The sequence below is a fragment of the Leucopleurus acutus genome (genome assembly GCF_964270905.1).
Source record: "Leucopleurus acutus genome assembly, chromosome: 5".
Classification (NCBI taxonomy): Eukaryota; Metazoa; Chordata; class Mammalia; order Artiodactyla; family Delphinidae; genus Leucopleurus; species Leucopleurus acutus.
The window spans coordinates 45818049-45836621 of NC_139147.1; the positions used below are offsets into that span (position 1 = coordinate 45818049).

The window sequence follows — 18573 nt, forward strand, 5'->3', positions numbered from 1 at the left end:
TTTAGATAATTATATTCAACTCTGTGGGTCATATCGTTAACTCTATCCTACAATACTTTACCTGCCGAAGCCTGACGTTGTTAGAATTATTTGCAGAAAAGACCAATGATTTCATGTAGTGAATTCTTGTCAAGTGTGACTGGGGTGAGAAGGAAGTTATCAGGGAGGGTGAGGGAGAAACATACTGTGCTTTTAAAACTTCTTAAGTCTTGGTTTGTCATTTTTTAAAATTAACTTTATAGTGTCCTACATATTTCGTAGTAGGTGTCAGTTTAGAGGCAGGCTTTCCCCTCTAATTTTTTACTAACTATAGTATATTTCTCTACTGTGTTATGAAGATCACCCCTGGAAAGACCAAGAGTGAGTCCATTGCTCTAAAGGCTATAAATAGAGTGAAGCATGGAATAATCCATGACTGTTTCCTTGGTTCATCTTCACAAGTTTGCAAGAGTAATTATCAAAGCATTAAGAAAATTCTTCTCAGCAGAATTGCTTTGAATAAAAGATCTACGATTATAGCCTTAGATTAAATGTAACAAGATTTTAATTTAAACAGAATTTTATGATAGTTACATGGTGGCCCAAGAAAATAAACACATCGAACTGTCTAATATTGGTACATTTTGCAAGTTGAAGAATTTTTATGTTTTGTTTGTAAAAATAAGTTACACGAACATGCTGAGCTGTTTTCCAAACCTTCCAAGAGACAAGTATGCCGCTGCGTACACCAAAGAGGGTATAAACGGATCTAGCACATGAGCATATATGAATTGTGTGTAACCTGAGTCCTTGATACAGTAACATAAAAATGTAAACACAGCTAAGGTGTGTTGTTGCCATAAACTTCTGGAGGCTGCAAAAACAGGCAAATATACTTTTCATTGAGTTAAGCTGAGTCAGCTTATCAAAACAGTAATGTCGTATGAACAAATTCAATTATAAAATCAGCTGTTCCCTGTGAAACTAAAAAAATAACTGCTGTGCTAGGTGGAAGAGTAGTGAGAATGTCTTAAGAGAAAAAAAAGAGCAGGTTGTCTGAAGATGCTGATTTCATATAAAAATGAAGTTTTATTTGATCTCGCAGATAAAGGTACCCTACCCACATCCTCAAATTCCTACCTAAATTACATTTTTTGGTGATAGTAGTTTTCTTGCTATAAAAGGAGTCTTGATTTTTTTTTCCTATTTTAAGATTTTTTGATTGTCCCATTAGACTAGACCCTTCCACATATTTTCTTTTGTTGATTTATCTTCTGATTTTTGCCTCCCACAGCTAAAATTTTCTCATTTCAAAAGAAACAGAGAGAGCTAGAAGGAAGAGTCTTTAAAGTATTCCTTAAAGTACAATAAAAAAGAAAAAAGTGGGAAATCCATCACTTTTTAAGTAAGTGTGTCAGAAATAGCTAGCAACATTTTCCAGCCATTACCTGCATGGTCATGCATCACTCACAGACTGTCTGCAGTTTGCTTGTTACATTTACACAAATCTGGATGCATTTAGAGGAAATATAAAATTTCCATATTTACCTATCTTCAAATATATATTAAATAAGAACAGATGTAAAGCAGATTAAATTTATTAATCATATATATTTATTTTTATAATACAACAAAAAACATATTTAGAAAATAAGGAATAGAATAATTATGGTCTTCCATAGGACTCTGTCAGCAACATCTGTATACTTTGATGAAATAAATTCTATAAAGTATTTAAACTTCTATGGGATGGGCATTCAGTGCTTGCAAGATTTAAATTCTCTGTTAAGAATTTTTTTCTTCAAAAATCCAATGATCCTATTCTATATCTGGTTAATTCATAGTTTTTTTTCCTTCCCAAACATCTTTCTGTAGTATTATAAAACTGCCTTTTCACTTTGTCTCTTACCCCCAATCCTCTTTAAAATTTACATTTATATTACATTTATATTTTTTGCAACTGTAAGCATGATAATCTTTAGTGTAAATTTGAACCTCATCATGGTCAGAGCAAGGTATGCAAGATTAAACAGAAACATTAACAAATAAGTATATCTATTTCTTTACTGCCTACCAATCACGATTTGAAAATTTTACATGAAATAGTTTGAGATTTACTAGTGCACATATTCAGTAATTAAAGCTGTTTAATATTCATAACATAGAACGTAATGATAGAAAGAAAATGAGTAACTTCCATAAATCACAAGCCTCCAAAAATAATCTTTAATAACTAAAATATGCATATATAGTCATGTACCTGCTTTATTTTAAATTTCCTCGTCTATACTACTGAGGGGCTTTTTAGATTTTGAAAATCAGACAGCTGAAGGAACCATTTTTTAAAATTTTCTACGTGGTCAGTTTCCAGCCTATAGTCAACTCATTATCTCATAGTATATATAAGACATAACTGGGAAAAAATGTAAAAACAATGTACAATCAAGAAGAGAGATTAGGTATGTAAATCATTACTCTAAAAAAGCCATCAGAAGTTGCAAAGCTCTTGGTTTAACAAAAATCAAGAATTACAGCACTTTTGCACTGAGTTATAACTTGATAAATAAGTTATGCATGCCATAATCAAGAAGGATTTCTTATTTCACTCTGTATTACTCTTTAAAATCTATCCAACTAAATACCTGAAAAAAAAAATTTTCCAGCCACAGCTTTAAGGCCCAACTCAGCCCATGCATGGAAAACAAATCCAAATTTAATCCTTGAAAAGCAGTCTTTATAGGAGGTCTTCGGAAGATGTGGTGAAGAATGAATTACATTACCTATCTCCCAACCACAATTTTCTTAAAAAGCCATTTTTATGTCTTTCCCTACCAAATTTCTACTCTGTAAAGCAGTCAGTTAAATCTCTTATCTCAAAATGTTCACCAATACTAGGTATTTTGGGTCCTACCACATAAATGGGAGCATTTACACATACAGAGGGTATGAATTCTGGCTTTTCATTAACTGGAAATTAAGTGCTTTGGAAAGTAATTTCAAAATGGATGAAGATGATCCTTTCCTACTGCTTTAGCTAGGGAAATGTGTTATTAATTTAAAAGAAATAAATATTTTATGAATCAAAAACTGTTATCAACTCACAGTTGTCGTACATGTCTTTATATAACAAAGAGATTAGAAGAAGATATAATCACTTCTTTTAGTATCATCAACTTAACTTTTCCAAGTTCAAATTCCATTAAGTATCAAAGACTCATGTTAACTTTCGATCCAAAAATATTTTAGTGCTTTTTATATGAAGACTCCAAAAGGTAGAGGAGCACACTGTGTCAAATTGATGGTATTCTTCCATTAGAGCACTGGGCACTGAAGTCATCCAGCTTTTGGTTTTTATGATCAACATTTTCAACAGATTTTCAATTTTTTATAATAATGTTCAATAAAGGTAGTGTAAACTTTAGTTCATTTTAACAAATATCTATAAGGTGTCTCCTACATGCATAAAATTTTATAGCAAAGATGAGTTTGACTGTAGTGTCCTTACGTTCAAGTAACTCTTAAGCTTAAAACTTAGAGGTTAGAGCCTATTTGCTATGTTTGCTGTGATTGCCATGTCACTAAGGGTTAGTTCTTTCCACAGAACAAAAATACATTGAATAAATAAAACCTTGTCCAGTGTGAAATAAAACCTTGTAAAAAAAAAAAAAAAAACCTTGTCCTATGGAAAGAAATATGTTGGACCTCAAATTTTCCATAGAACACTCCACACTTCCTCTGGCAGAACGGAGCACACGTGCTGGATTCTCTAAGAGAATCTCTCTTATTCACAGCTGATCGTCCTCAGGAGTCACATACTTCTATTGTCCAGTGGCATACTTTTCAGTTCAGGTGTAGGCTCACTACCTCAAAGGTACTTCCAGTTAGAAAACATCAGCCATTTTTCAAAAACGATTCTGGGGTAATCTCTTGCCCAAGCCAATTCACTGGCCTTAGTAAATGTAATAATGAGTATACAGCTGAAATGGTTGCATAAAATTCTTTCAAACATGATATATTTAACAAAGGAAAGAGATGACTACTCATGACCAGAGCACATTTATTACTAGATGAAATAAAGGAAAAGAAAAATCTTATATTCCAGAAGAATAAATACCCCATCTTTCTCTTACTATTCCCTTAAAAAGATAAGTATTAGACAAGGGTTTCAAAGATTTATGAGGATAAAATGTATTTTTTTTTGTTATAAGAGGATGTGACGTGATATACGTGTCTCCTGGGGGAAAAAGATCCAGAAGAAGATCCAAGTTATCAAAACGTAATTTTAACTAATCCTCTTTCATCTGACTAATAATTATATCCAATTTCAAATTAATGATGGATTTAAATAAAATGTTTAAAAAAGCATATTTACATCTTAATTGGAAGACTTAGGTTCTTTGCTCTTAATTCAAAAGAAGTTAACAAAAACCTGGTTGGCATTGGCTTTTTTGGGATATTAGAATAGATTTAAAAGTCTATTTTAGCTTATCAGTATTGATTCAAAATTATTGTATTTAAAAGTGATACAAAAAAATTAAAAGTAAACTTTTCAATTACTATGGATAGCAAAGCACTACTAAAAAATTAACTTCATCTTTTGGAAAAGAATCTGGCAAATACAAAGTGTTGTATTTCTCTTAATGCTACCAAGTCACCTCCATTTTATTACACTTTTGCACTTATCCATTGAACGCAAAGTTTCTTGCTAAACAAAATAAAGAAGGTTCTTACTTGAATTTCCACACTAGTTTATCAGAATACCAAATCTCTATATTCTTAAGGGAATTTTTTATTTATTTCATTTAAAGTGGAAGATCTCAAAGAAGAATTCCACTACCTTTTAAACCTAATTCATCTTAAGAATATAAAAAGCGACGAAAGATCTCTTTTAAATGTAATGATATAAAGATGTGGTATCTACTTTCGATTAGGAAATAAAGTACAGATTAACAACACAATTTCCTGGGAGTTGTAGAAAAGTACCAGAATTAGTGAAAATCTCCTCTCAAGTAAAGCTCTGTTCTCATCCATATTCCTCCATTATTTGTAACCTCTGGTTAATCTTTAATTTGTCATGATAAACTTACTGTTGGTTAAGATAATGTTATCAACTCAAACTGTAAATCAGAACAACTGAGATGTGACTTTAAGGTGTTCAACAAAATAATAAAAGGACAACCCTACCTCAGGATTCTAATTTAGTTAGCATCAGAGTCTCCATTTCATTAGAGAGAGATTGAAGGGAGAACTGTCTTTATTCCAAAATAATATATTATTTTAAAGAAAACTCCAAGGACAGGAGAACCTTCATTTTTCATATATCTAAATCAAATTTTATATTTAGTTAGGCATTATTAACTTTGAAGATAAATGTCCTTGTTTTCATTGGTTAAATATGAGCTTTCATGGCAAGCAATATTGATGTGAACATTACTATACAGGCTTTTCTATGTTTATAGATCATCATCCTTAGAACAGTCTTAATTTGCCTTTGTTCTTGAAAGACCAAATATCATTTAACTTTTTGAAATCCTGATAGATGGAGTGAACAGTGCTAAATCATAAAGATGAATAAACAATACACTTTCAAGATTTTTACCTAATTTAAAATGTCCTCTTCTATTGCTTTTATAATAAATTAAAAGTCTCTCTTCCACATTTAGTAATTTGTAGAATGATATCTATGCATTTAGATAGAAATTGTTTTTCTAAAATTTTCACGTAAACACATCTTCACTCAGAGAGAAGCCAGAATATAATTAATTATATTAGTTCATTTTTCAAAGTAGTAACTATGCTCTTTTTAGAATTATTTACCCAGTATTATCATTTTTTAAGTTGTAATGAAGTTTTTACTTAACTGTGCATGTTTTATTTATTGCCACATAGTAATGCTTAAATAAATCTGCTTAAAATTGTTGTCTTTAGAAGCTCTATGACAAAATTAATGACCACTCATTTGATAACAGACTTGTAACTGAACAAGCTATTTTACGTTGATGTGATTGATGTGAGCATTGTTAAAACCAATTTGTTTGAAAATCCATTGGTATTTTATCTAGAGCTATTATTGCAATATCTTCAAGAGTATCTTTAAAATAATAGTGACAATATAATAATAATATTCGTGGACAATATAAAAATAAACAGTGACTGAGGCTTTTTAAAATTTCTGCGCTGGGCTTCCCTGGTGGCGCAGTGGTTGAGAGTCCGCCTGCCGATGCAGGGGACGCGGGTTCATGTCCCAGTCCGGGAAGATCCCACATGCCGCGGAGCGGCTGGGCCTGTGGGCCATGGCTGCTGAGCCTGTGCATCCAGAGCCTGTGCTCTGCAACGGGAGAGGCCACAACAGTGAGAGGCCCACATACCGCAAAAAAAAAAAAAAAAAAAATTAAAATTTCTGCGCTGCTTGGAAAATAAGGTTTAACTTGCATAAATGTTTGTCATGGAGGTTTTTAATTTGCTTTAATGGATGTTGTTCTCCCTATGCCATATGTATGTATTTAAAGAAAATTGTATTAATATATTTATACAATGCAAAAATCTCATTTTCTTCTTACAGATATGGAGTTTTGATATAATTTTAGGTGTTTTAGGCCTCCAAGAGAAAAAAATCAAAATGTGAGATGGGAGCATTTTTGTTTTTGGTGGGGCACAATACCTGAGCGTTCCTAACAAACATGAATATGGGTAACACTGGACTTTAAAGATTACTATATGTGCTTTATTTATGATACATTATTAATAATTTTGTTAATCATACTTCATCGTTAGATTGTGTCATTGGAAATTTGAATAACTTTGCACATTTTTCACAAACTATACTTAGGTTTAATTTTGTATGCAGTATAAACTTTGACAGCTTAATTTTGACTTTTGATGGAATAATTGTTAATTAACAAGTCTATGTTTCCTAAAATGTTAGTTATATCTTCTAAAATAACCTTATTTTTTAAAAAATCACAGGCAGAGCATGAATGCAGAACATGAAAATGGACCAAGTTCCATTAAAACTGAGGAAAAGGCAAAAAGGTAATATAAAGAGGAGTTTGTGTTAAAACTATTAATTACCTCATTAAAAATAACAAAAAATTAATAGAAAACTGTCTGAAAATTATGTCATGTTACTCTTACTGGTAATTTTGAAGCTAAAATGCATTTTGAGGATGAGAATCTCTAATATAAATAAGTCCACTAATATTTGTTAAAATATGTATTGCTATATAAAATTAGAAAGAAATCTTACCAAAATATCAAAAATTTAAATTTATTTTTTAAAAGTATATTAACAGACTGAATGATCACAATTATTAACATTTCCATACTAATAGTTCTTTTGATTTCTAAGACATATATAATTAAGAATTTGCCTCCCAAAAATTGATTAGACTGTCAAAGCACTTTATACATATCACTCCTATTAATAAAAAGTTTTTCCTTCTGCTTTATTAAATGTAAAAACAGTATATATAAGATGCAGGTAAAAATAATTGAGTTGAAAGGGTAGTCTTTTTGAATCAAGTTATGCTTTTATACAGATACATAAATTTTACACATAGTCTAAAAAATACAGGACCTACATATTAGTTGTACATTATATCTTATGATCTCTAAATGCTTATATTCTTTCAAGGAGATTGCCTTCTCTTTTCAGTTGTTTTAAGTATTAGAAAAAAAAAGGACTGCTTTATATATTTCCATTCAGTCTCTCTAATATTGCTTGTAACCTTCCAATTCTCAGAGAAGTTGCAGCTAAAATCCATAACATAGTGGTTAGAAATTATTATTTTTGAAGCTACTGCTCTTATCTAATACCAGTCATATATTCCATAAAGTCTTCTGGAAAGAGCAAAATCTTTTACTTTCTCATGAATGGAAATACAAAAAGAAAGTCTTCCATTAGACTTTGTATATTCAAAGTACTGTAGTGAACATATATTTTTATAGTTACTTTTCCACTGTTTATTCAATTTTTAAATTTCACCAAATGGGATACTTCAAACAAAGGTAAAAAGCTATTCCATTTTTGCATCAATTGCTTATTTTCTATGGAGTATCCAAAAATTCCTTTCAGGAAGCAAAATATTCCCTTTCCCACCTCACAACTTTGATCACTCTACCATTAAATGAAATAGTTAGGTGTCTGTATTTTAATACAAAGAATAGCAACAACAAAAAAATTATGATTTGTCCAGTTAAAGCTATTTACACTATGGGGAACAGATATAATAAACAAACAAACACAATTAAATCAAGTGTGTTTGCTAGTCCAAAACTGTATAATTCCTAATTTTAAAAATAGTATATATACATATATACTGATTTACTTTAAATGTATATTTATCCATAAATCCATTCATTCATTAACTAATACTTACTAAACATTATCTTGTACAAGTGTCTTATTCTCAACACAGAGGACACAAAGCGACCAAGACAAGCAAAAGCCCCTGTCTCATGGAATTGACCTTCTAGTGGTAAAGACACATAATGAAGAAGTACTGATAAGTGCTATGCTGAAAATTAAATTAATATTGTTACATAGCATGACTGTGGCTTCTTTATATTAAGTGGTAAAGGAAGTCTTTTCTGAGGATGTGATATTTAAGCCGATGTATGAACAGCATGAAGGAACCAGTCATGAGAAAATCTGGGGGAATTCCAGGCAGAAGGAATAGTTTAATGTGTGAGACTTTAGAGTGTTTGAGGGTAGAGAGAACAGTGTGCTTGGTACACAGTTGATGAGCCAAAGAGAGGCAAAAATGAGATGAGGGTCAAAGAACATTTATGAGGCTGCTACAGTAGTTTAAGCAAAAAAGAAAAAACAAGGTGGCTTTTGTTAGAGAAGAAGTAGTGAAGATGGAGAGAAGTGGATGGATGTCGGGTATGTTTGAAGACAGGGCTTGCTAATGGATTGGCCCTGAGGGATGAAGAGAGAAAAATTGAAGATAAATTCTACATATGAAAAATAAGAAATGTAGTCAGTGGTGGTGCAGGAGAAGCAGGTTTGGAGGGAAAAAAATCAGGAGTTTGGTTTTAGCCATGTAATGCCTGAGATACCTGTTAGATATTCAAATGGAGATATTGAGCAGACAGTTGTATATAAGAGTTCCAAGGAGCGATCAGGGCTAGACATCAAGATTTAGAAGGCATCAATATATATATGGTATTTAATGTTTTTAAATCACCTGGGAAAAGCCTGTAAGATAGAGAAGTAGGGCTTGATTGAGATCCAAGGCATGTCAATGTAGAAGTTAGGTGGAGAATTAGAAACCAGCAGAGGACCCTGAGGAGTGTAAGGTAACGTAGAGAACAAAAAAACCAATTGGCCATCTGGATTAAATGCTTTAAGAAGCCAAGTTTAAAGTAAAGAAATGGCCGTTGGGCTTGGCAACATGGAAGTTACTGACGATTTTGACAAGGGCAGTCTCTATGAAGTAGGGAAGTCAAAGCCTGATTGAAGTGGATTGAGAAGATACTTTAGAAAAGAAGGTGGAGTCAGTATCTACACACAACTCTTTCAAGAAGTTTTACCGTAAGAAAGCAAGAGGAACAGGGCAGTAGCTGAGTAGTTGGAAGTAGATATGGGGTCAAGAAAGGTGTGTGTGTGTGTGTGTGTGTGTGTGTGTTTAGAGAAAGGATGCTAGGGAATATTTATATATGAATGAGAATGATCTGGTAGAAAGGGGAAAACTGATTATGCAAGAGAGAATTTAATTAGAAAAGGCTTTGAGAAGTAGAAGGGTTAGGATTCATAGCTTAAGTTGGAAGGTTAGTTTTTGACAGGAGGAGACAGAACTACAATGGGAGGGAAGGCAGAGTGTGTAATATGCAGATAGGTTGGTAGATTTATGGTAGAAATGTAAGGATGTTACTGTGTGAGTAGTCTTACTTTACCAAGAGGAAATAAAAGTCAGTATAAGGAGTGGGAAGCAGGTATAGGCTGGAGAGATGTGTAAGTAGTTGGAAAGGGGGAACACACACACACACACACACACACACACACACATAAACATATATATGTACATATATAAACATAGTCAATGGGGATTTGTATGTCATACACCACAGGAAAAAGACCTATTGTATAAAATATATTAAAGCCATTTTACTAAATATTTTTGAGACATCTTATTTGGAAGACCTGAAACTGAATTCTGAGCTTTTCCAAGGATGCTGATAACAGAGTCCCCTTTCCATAATGTAGAGATTAAGTGAGGACTTCTCAATGCCATAGATACTTCCCATGTTTTGTTATTTTTGTCTACTACAGTGTAAAAGACAGAAACATCTTGTAGCCATTCTAATTCAAAGCTTATGAAAATTAGTTAATGCTTAAAGATGTGTATGATATATTCAAGCTGTCAATTTTCTCAAAACACTATTTTGAGATGGTTTAAGCCCACATCTGAAATTAAAATAAATAACTAAATAAAGGTAATCAGGCTCTAATCGTTTGGTAAAACAATATTTTGTTTTGTTTTCATATAAAAACATCTGTCGTTTAGGAGAAACACAAGGGCGATATATTTTTTTTTTCATTGTGCCCTGTCTATCCTATAGGAAGGATGTGACTTTTTCATTGTGCTTGGAGCTTTATTTCTGGATAGGCTGTATGTAATTCGGTGTGTTGGAATTTATACGTGCATATTTGTTCTTTGGATTTGATGTAAAATTAGACTGTGAATAATGGAATAAGATTGCTCTCCATTTTTTTCTGTTTTAGCATAGCCAAAAATATAAAGATATATGTGTACATATAAATATGCATTTGATTAAACTCAATATTTAAATGGCCATATCAAGTATTAAATGGTAGATTTGACAGTTGCAGTGTATTCAGAATAAAAAAGTTATAAAAATCTTTGTAGCACAAATCCTAAAAAGTTTATTTAAATACTAAATAGTACATTTATATTAAATGCCTAGATAACAACTGTCTAGGTTGAGACATTTAGTCCCTCAGAGAGTAACATTTGACTAATGATAAACTGCAGCTGAAAACGTTTTTTCTTCCTATGATTTTTAAAATGTATCTCTTTGTAACCTGTCATAAAGTTATTTATCATTAATTATGGATTTAGCACTGTACCCATCTACTCTTGCAAAAAGGGGAAAAGATCTGTTTGTGAGAAGGAAGTGCAGCACTGCATTATTTTTTCTCTTTAGTATTACATCACTATTTAGAACTTCAATATATGCCTTTCACTCAGGTTCCTTACACAGCCTATGTTCTTTTTTCTGGTTGTATCACAATATGGTAGAAAGATAAACACAGTAAGAGGGTGTTTACAACAGAACTGCAATCCTACCTATTATCTACTTCACTATGACAATGAAGTAGTCCAGACTTACTTGAAGGTGGTATTGTTTTCATCTTATAAAATCTACTGTAATATTATGATGTTCCATGTATATTTTCACATGCTGGCATGCTTACAAGTTATAGTGTTATAGAATGCTCAGCTCTCAATGAGGGATTGTTTGCGGTGAATTGCATTACATATGTCATCTATCTATTTGCTGAAAGAATATGGTGTTTAGCAAAACTACCTGCTGAGCAACATAAGATTTTTGTACAAAGTACAAGTTACTAATTATTGTATTTTATTTTTCTATGATTTCCTAAGAGGCATTATCAGGGTCTTACAGATGGAGTAAGCCTGTTTATTAAAATATCTATTAGCAAATAAAAGTTACAGTGCTGGTGGTTGAATTTGTGACTTTTTTGTATTGTTGTGTTGATCATATTTAATATAATTTATCTTTTACTCTATTAAATCTAGATGCTCTTTACATATATTAGTAATTTTGGAGACAAAATCATAGCTGTAATTTTTCACAATAATAGCATTAAGGTCAAGACATAAATTCACATAAGTCACTGTAAATAATTAGTACATATTTTTATAGTGATTTTATATCAGCAAAATATTTTGTGAGATTCAAGTGAATTAAATTGTTCATTGCATAGGTAATACTGTATACAAATTGCAGATGACTGAAAGATACACATAATGTACAACTGTTCAAACAGCTTTAGACTATCAATATTTATTCCAAAAACATCCAGTAAATTACCGATCATGGATTTTCTATATTTTTTAAAAGTTGCTGGTAAGAAAAGATATTAAAAGTATCCTGAATTAATCAGAATAGCACTGTACTCACCATATCTCACTCCTCTCTCTTTTATAATTCTTACCACAGTTCCAAAAGCCAGTATGAAATTTAAACTGGTAATAAAGTACTTGAAACTTTCTTTCCTTATACAGGTATCTTAAGAAGCCTTCATACAATTAAGAACCATTTTTAAAGCTTCTTATTCTCATAATAAGGAGACCCAAACTAACTTCTTAAATCAAGTGAAACCAATTTTTATGCTGAGCCTTGAGTGTATTGTTGAGAGCTGTTTCGGTTGGCAAAGCACCAAAACAGCAGATTCAACCATATGAAGTATTCACTTTTTTAAAGGTTGTTAGTTTCAAAACTGACATTTTCTAGATTATTGAGTAGATTGTGGGTTTCATGACCACTATTTCATCTCTAATAATAAGAAGCCAACATATCAACTACACTTATCTATTTACTTAGCTAAATTTTTGTAAGAGAATTATGTACCTTAAGATAACTATTCACTTAGCAAATTTTTAAAAAAGAATTATGTTATCTGCTTAAATTGACTGAAAAGTTGGATATCCAATCTCTCCATTTCATTTCCAGTGTTCACCGAATGTTTTGTACGAAGCAAAAACAGAACTCAACCTAGGGGCAGAAAATATCAACTCCAAACAGGAAAAATTGTCTGTACACTAAAGTTTCCTGAAACATAAGATTTCTACTTAGCTCTAAGGAAAAAAAAAAAAGTCAAAATCCGGCTGTAAGTACTTTTATCAAAGTGAGTCACAATACCCAGACACACAGAAAAGTAATTAATACCTCACTGTAAATTCAGTGTCAGAAGTTAAAGGACCACATCTAAAAATCTTACCTATATAATAAAAATTGCAGGACAAAGGAAGATAGGAAATTGTTTATTGAACACCTACTATGTGCCAAACATACACATACCTCTGTTACCTACTTATTCCTCAAAACCACCAGATGAGATATTTAGTGTCTTTTTGAAGGTGAGGAAGCTGAACAATAGAGCAGCGTTAACTGGCCTAAGGCTACACAATAAGGCGGAATACATTTCCATACTTCATTTTTTCAAGGACATTGGTAAGTAAGTTCTTTTGGATACGCAACTATAGGTTTTTTTTGTTTTTGCGTTTTGTTAGTTTTCATCTTTCAACAAGAGTCACTAGCCCAGAACATTTTTTTTCCATTGTAAAAATAACAGAACCGCATTTGAAAAATAAAATAAAATGCATCCCATGATCATGCAAATACAATCTTTCCCCCATTATTACTTTTATATAATTCCTTCTAGTCTCTTTTTTCACCCTGCTAATCCACTTAATAGGCCGAAATTGATAAGCCAAAGAACAGGTAGGGTAGTAAATATAACACTAGGTAGCTGGAGGGGGTAAAGAATCTCATACTCCTGGCTAACAAAGGAGATAAGTCATTTACTATTACTATAATACCCCAGAGCAATTTAAGAGGGTGGCTAACTTTAAGCATTGGGACTACAGATTCCTGACCACCTGCCGATCTGATTCTGGGGACTGTACTCTAATCGCAGGGGATTATGCCTCGTGGAAATCTCTTCAGGAGATCAGACACCTCAGAAACCAGGTTCAGGCAGACTTCCTTTGCCGAATAATGCCTGTGAGTTTATCTCCTCTCCTTGCCCGCACGAACGGTTTTGCTTCTCCAGGACTCCGGGGTCTCAGGCCTAACATCCTGTTAAAGGGTGGATGCGATGGGCAACCAGGCAATTCTGGCGTACTTCTCGCCCTAGAGCTCATAGTCGGGTCCCGCAGTTGTCGCCACAGCGCTGCGCCCATGCTCGACGTCGACGCAGACTCCTCAGCGCTCTGGGCGCCACAAAGCGCGCCGCTCCCTCTGAGCTGACTTTCCCGAGAGGGCGGAGAGACCGTGCGGCGAGAAAGGCCCGAAGCCAACGCGGACGCCGAACACTTCCCAGCAGGCTGTGCGCAAGCCTACAACTCCCATTATGCTCCACCGGGGAACAGCGCGGCTCCTCGCTGGGAGGCGGCAGTTCACCCCTTCAACCTCGCTTACACTTCTTCAATACTCCTCGCTATGCCTCTGGCATTTGGGGGAGCTCTTCAATCCCTTAACGGGAGCACGGCGGCTGACGCGCTGAGACCTGAGGAGGCGTGGCTCCGCACCGGAAAAACCTCCGGTTGCCCGGGGAACGCCACGCACCACGGCGCCTGACCCGCCACTGATGCTTGGGCTGAGCCAGAGGCTACCCCTTCACCCAACTTGCGGAGGCGGCTTTGCTCAGGCCCAGGAATCCTTCCTGTGGAGGCCTAGAGAGGAAGGCTGAGGGACGCCCGCACCATATTCCCATTGCAGAGAGGGATACGAGCGAGTGCGTCCATTCCTGTTCTTCAGCAGCTCCCGGGTCCGCAGGACTAATCTCAAAGACCAGGTATCTCCCCAACCCCAATTTTTGTATCCAGCGCCACCCCGCAGTCCCCTCTGCCACCAATTTAGAATTGCTCTTCCTCATGTTTTTCACTGCGTGTGGTGGTTTCTAATGTGTGAGAACTAGAAAAGAAGAAGTGGGCTATGGACCCCAGAAAACTCATGGAACTGCTTTGGGTGAATTTTTGTTTGATTGGATGGTTTTAACACTACCCGATTTGAGCCTCTTTGTTTGCTGTGTGGGAAGTATAATTGAAATTTCATCATCAAAAACTGAAAGCTGAATAAAAATATTTATTGGGGGTAGTGAGAGTGTGCTATAATTCACTCTAGAAACATTTTTAAAGTTACAAAGTACCATTCATGGTGTTTTCTTTGCTCGACCACTCTCTCTGTGTAGCCTACCTTACAAGCTCGTAACTATAGGTAACATCCTAATTCTTCAGGACTTTTCTGGCAACAAGTTAAAAAAAAAACTTTAGAAAGCAGATTCTGGGACTTCCCTGGTGGTCCAGTGGTTAAGACTCCTCGCTTCCACTGCAGGGGGCCCGGTTCAATCCCTTGCTGGGGAACTAAGATTCCCTCGTGACGCCTGGAGGGGCCAAAAAAAAGAAAGAAAGAAAAGAAAAGAAAGCCGTTCCTCAGATAACATCCAAGAGAATTTGATTGGCTGGTTTGCAGAGAGAGGAAAACAGTAAAATAAGAAACTGGAAAGGTAGATTGGAGCCAGATTGTGAACAACTTTAAAAGCTATGCCTGGAAGTTTAGACTTTATTCTAAAATCCTGAAGTTCTCAATAGTGACTGTACATCAGAAACACTGTGTAGCTTTTTAAAATATAGATGCCCTGATTCCATCTTCAGAAATACTAATCCAGCTAGCTGATTACAGTGTGCAGCCAGGGTCGAGAATCATGGCTATAGGAGTAGGTTGCTACAGAAAACTTTCACTGTATCTCCTCCTGTGCACTTAGGACATGGTTAATGAATGTCCAGTGACTTAAGTTATCTTGTTTCCTTATTTCATGAGAGCAAAAAGTAAATTTATAAAGATGTATAATTACTAAGAAATAGAAGCATATGTAAGGCTCTATGATAGTTGTTTATAAAGCAACTTCAATAAATGTAATTATATCTTAGAACAACTGACATTTTATTATTTTTTTTACATCTTTATTGGAGTATAATTGCTTTACAGTGTTGTTAGCTTCTGCTTTATAACAAAGTGAATCAGTTATGCATATACATATGTTCCCATCTCTCTTCCCTCTTACGTCTCCCTCCCTCCCACCCTCCCTATCCCACCCCTCTAGGGCTGATCTCCCTGTGCTATGCGGCTGCTTCCCACTAGCTATCTATTTTACGTTTGGTAGTGTATAATATGTCCATGCCACTTCTCTTTTAAATTGCATATCCCACAGTATTTCAGTAACAAGCATCAGGTGTTTGATAATCCATGAAAAAGGGGACAGAAAATCACAATCCGATGTTCTATGAAAAAACGAATATTCACGTATCAAGCTTTTGACAATCAATGCTTTATTGTAGATGCCCAGAGGGGGATGATATGAGAAGTGGTCATATTTTTTAAAATCTATTCAAAATCGTATGGGAATTGGAAAACAAGATATAAACCTATATCAATATGCTTAGTACAATTAATAACAAAGTGAGTAATAGCAAATTTACCTTGAATTAAAATGGTCTGTGTGAATTGTTTCATGATATCCGAAGGCTAACTTAAAGTAGATTCTACAGATGTCTATCCCTAAGCTGAGATTTAAAGGAATGGGTTGAGTGAGATTTGAATCTCCAACACAAGGAGAGAAGTCGATTCAAGCGGCACAAATGGAGTACCTGAAGTCAAACCCATCCCTTGGGTAAGACAACTGTGGCCCCATGTTTGGGTGGGGCGCTTTACCTTCTCTTTTCTGCACATCATTGGAATTCAGTTTTGAAATTTCTGTCCATAATGATCTCTGAAGGGGCCTAAGCAAAACGAATGATGCAGCCACCTTTCAGATGCAGTTGTCTTGGAAGCTTCTTATTTTTTAAGTTGCTGAATCCTCATCCTTCAAGGTATGGTCTTGCCTTTTTGGTGTGGAATAAAAAATACTGAAGGATCTGTAAGATGACAAGCTTCTGGAACCTTAGATGGAGATGAGAATAAATCAATTAAATGAAACTGATATTTAGAGGGTTTTTTGTTTTGTTTTGTTTTTTAAGAGAACTTTGAAAATGGTGATTTGGAGAGTAATAGGAAATGTTTGGAATACAGGTGTATTGTAGTTACTGCTGTAGCAGTCCCTGCAGCAGTTGAGGGCTGGCAAAAGTGGTATCTCTCTTCTCCCACCACATAATAATGTTTTGGAAGGTGGGGGTGGTGATGGACCCAAAGGAAGAACCTTTGGAAAGTTTCATTTGGAGACCTGAAGTCTAAATCTAACAGTACCTTAGAAGGGTATGAATAGCCATAAAGTTATCACATAGCAACGCATCATCAGCAGTTTTATCTGACTTCAAAATGCTTGTGTTTGGATTACTGATGGAGTTTTTTTGAAAGTTTGCATTGGAAGGATTTTTTTTTTCCAAAGAAAGAATTGATAAACAAATGAACACTTCAGGGACAAGTTAACAAAGAAACTTTTATGGTATTTGAGAAAATGAGATGAAAATGTAAGATTGGTATTTACATTCATATTCTTTACTTGTACACTAGTTAAAATTCTTTTAAAATGATACTTAACAGGATAGTTCATGTAAATTATAGTTTCAAAGAAACAGGTATTTATTAAGGTTCAAATTTTGTGTGTGTTTTATACACAACCTTCTTCCCAAATGGATTTGTGGTGACTTACAAAGATATACGTAAGGACTAAGGAAAAATTAAGATAAATATATCAGTTAGAATTTTTTGTTTCTTTTGATAGAAGACATAACCTAAACTGGATATAATCAAGCAAAGAAACAAAAATGGTGAATTCAATGTTTATTACTTTGTATTATTGCAAACTACAAGGGGGCTGGCTTTAGAAAAAGATTTGACCAGTGGCTCAAATGATGTAGCCAAAATCTCAGTTATTCTCTGTTATTCTGGTCTGCCTTCTACTTTCTAAGCTTCAGCATCAGGCTCACATGAACGCCATTGCCCATCATTGTTCCAGATTTCCAGAAAAGGCTGCAAATATTCTCAAGTATCACAAATGGCAGACTCCACATGATTCTGAGTTTAGCCACATTTTCTTCTTAAGTATTATATGTTACGATGAGAAATGTCCAGTTACTTCAAGGGCATTATTCTGTGTTGCCAGGGGTTATTATCCGCCAATCTGCATTTCAGTTAAGACTCCTTTCTGGTAATCAGCTTAAACTCTGTTTACTAAATGCAAAGCTACATTGACATGGTTTTCACAATATCACTGTGTCTTTAAATTCTGAAATTTGGGATACATATGCTCATATTTTCTATTCTTAAGGTGCCTGTGGGTAATATATCTTTTTTTTTTTTTTCCCCTGACTTGCAGCTGGTTTGTAAATATTTGACTCACATTATGGGATTGCTAGACAGACTTTCAGGCTTGCTTGGCCTGAGGAAGAAGGAGGTTCATGTTTTGTGCCTTGGGCTGGATAATAGTGGCAAAACAACAATCATTAATAAACTTAAACCTTCAAACGTAAGTATATTTATTAGATACTTTGTGTATTTTCTTTTTTTTAAAGGACTGTTTTTATTTTTTATAATCCATTATTTTTTTTTATTGGAGTAAATTTGCTTTACAATGTTGTGTTAGTTTCTGCTGTACAATGAAGTGAATCAGCTATATGTATACCTATATCCCTCCCTCTTGAACCTCCCTCTCCTGCTTCTCCCACCATCTAGGTCATCACAGAGAACCAAGCTGAGCTCCCTGTGCTATACAGCAGGTTCCCACTAGCTATCTATTTTACACGTGGAAGTGTATTTATGTCAAACCTAATCTCCCAAGTCGTCCCACCCTCCCTTTCCCCCCATATCCACATGTCCATTCTC

The 18573-nt window shown here is 34.4% G+C and overlaps 1 protein-coding gene across 1 annotated transcript in view; it reads left to right on the forward strand.

Moving 5' to 3' along the window:
• Positions 1-14141: 14141 nt before the first annotated feature.
• ARL6 (ARF like GTPase 6) overlaps positions 14142-18573 on the forward strand; it is a 50900-nt gene continuing 46468 nt past the window's right edge. Inside the window, exons 1-2 of the mRNA XM_082839795.1 lie at positions 14142-14548; positions 18068-18217. Coding sequence (XP_082695921.1) covers positions 18095-18217 — 123 coding nt within the window. The 5' untranslated portion in view covers positions 14142-14548; positions 18068-18094. The remainder of the gene's footprint in view (positions 14549-18067; positions 18218-18573) is intronic.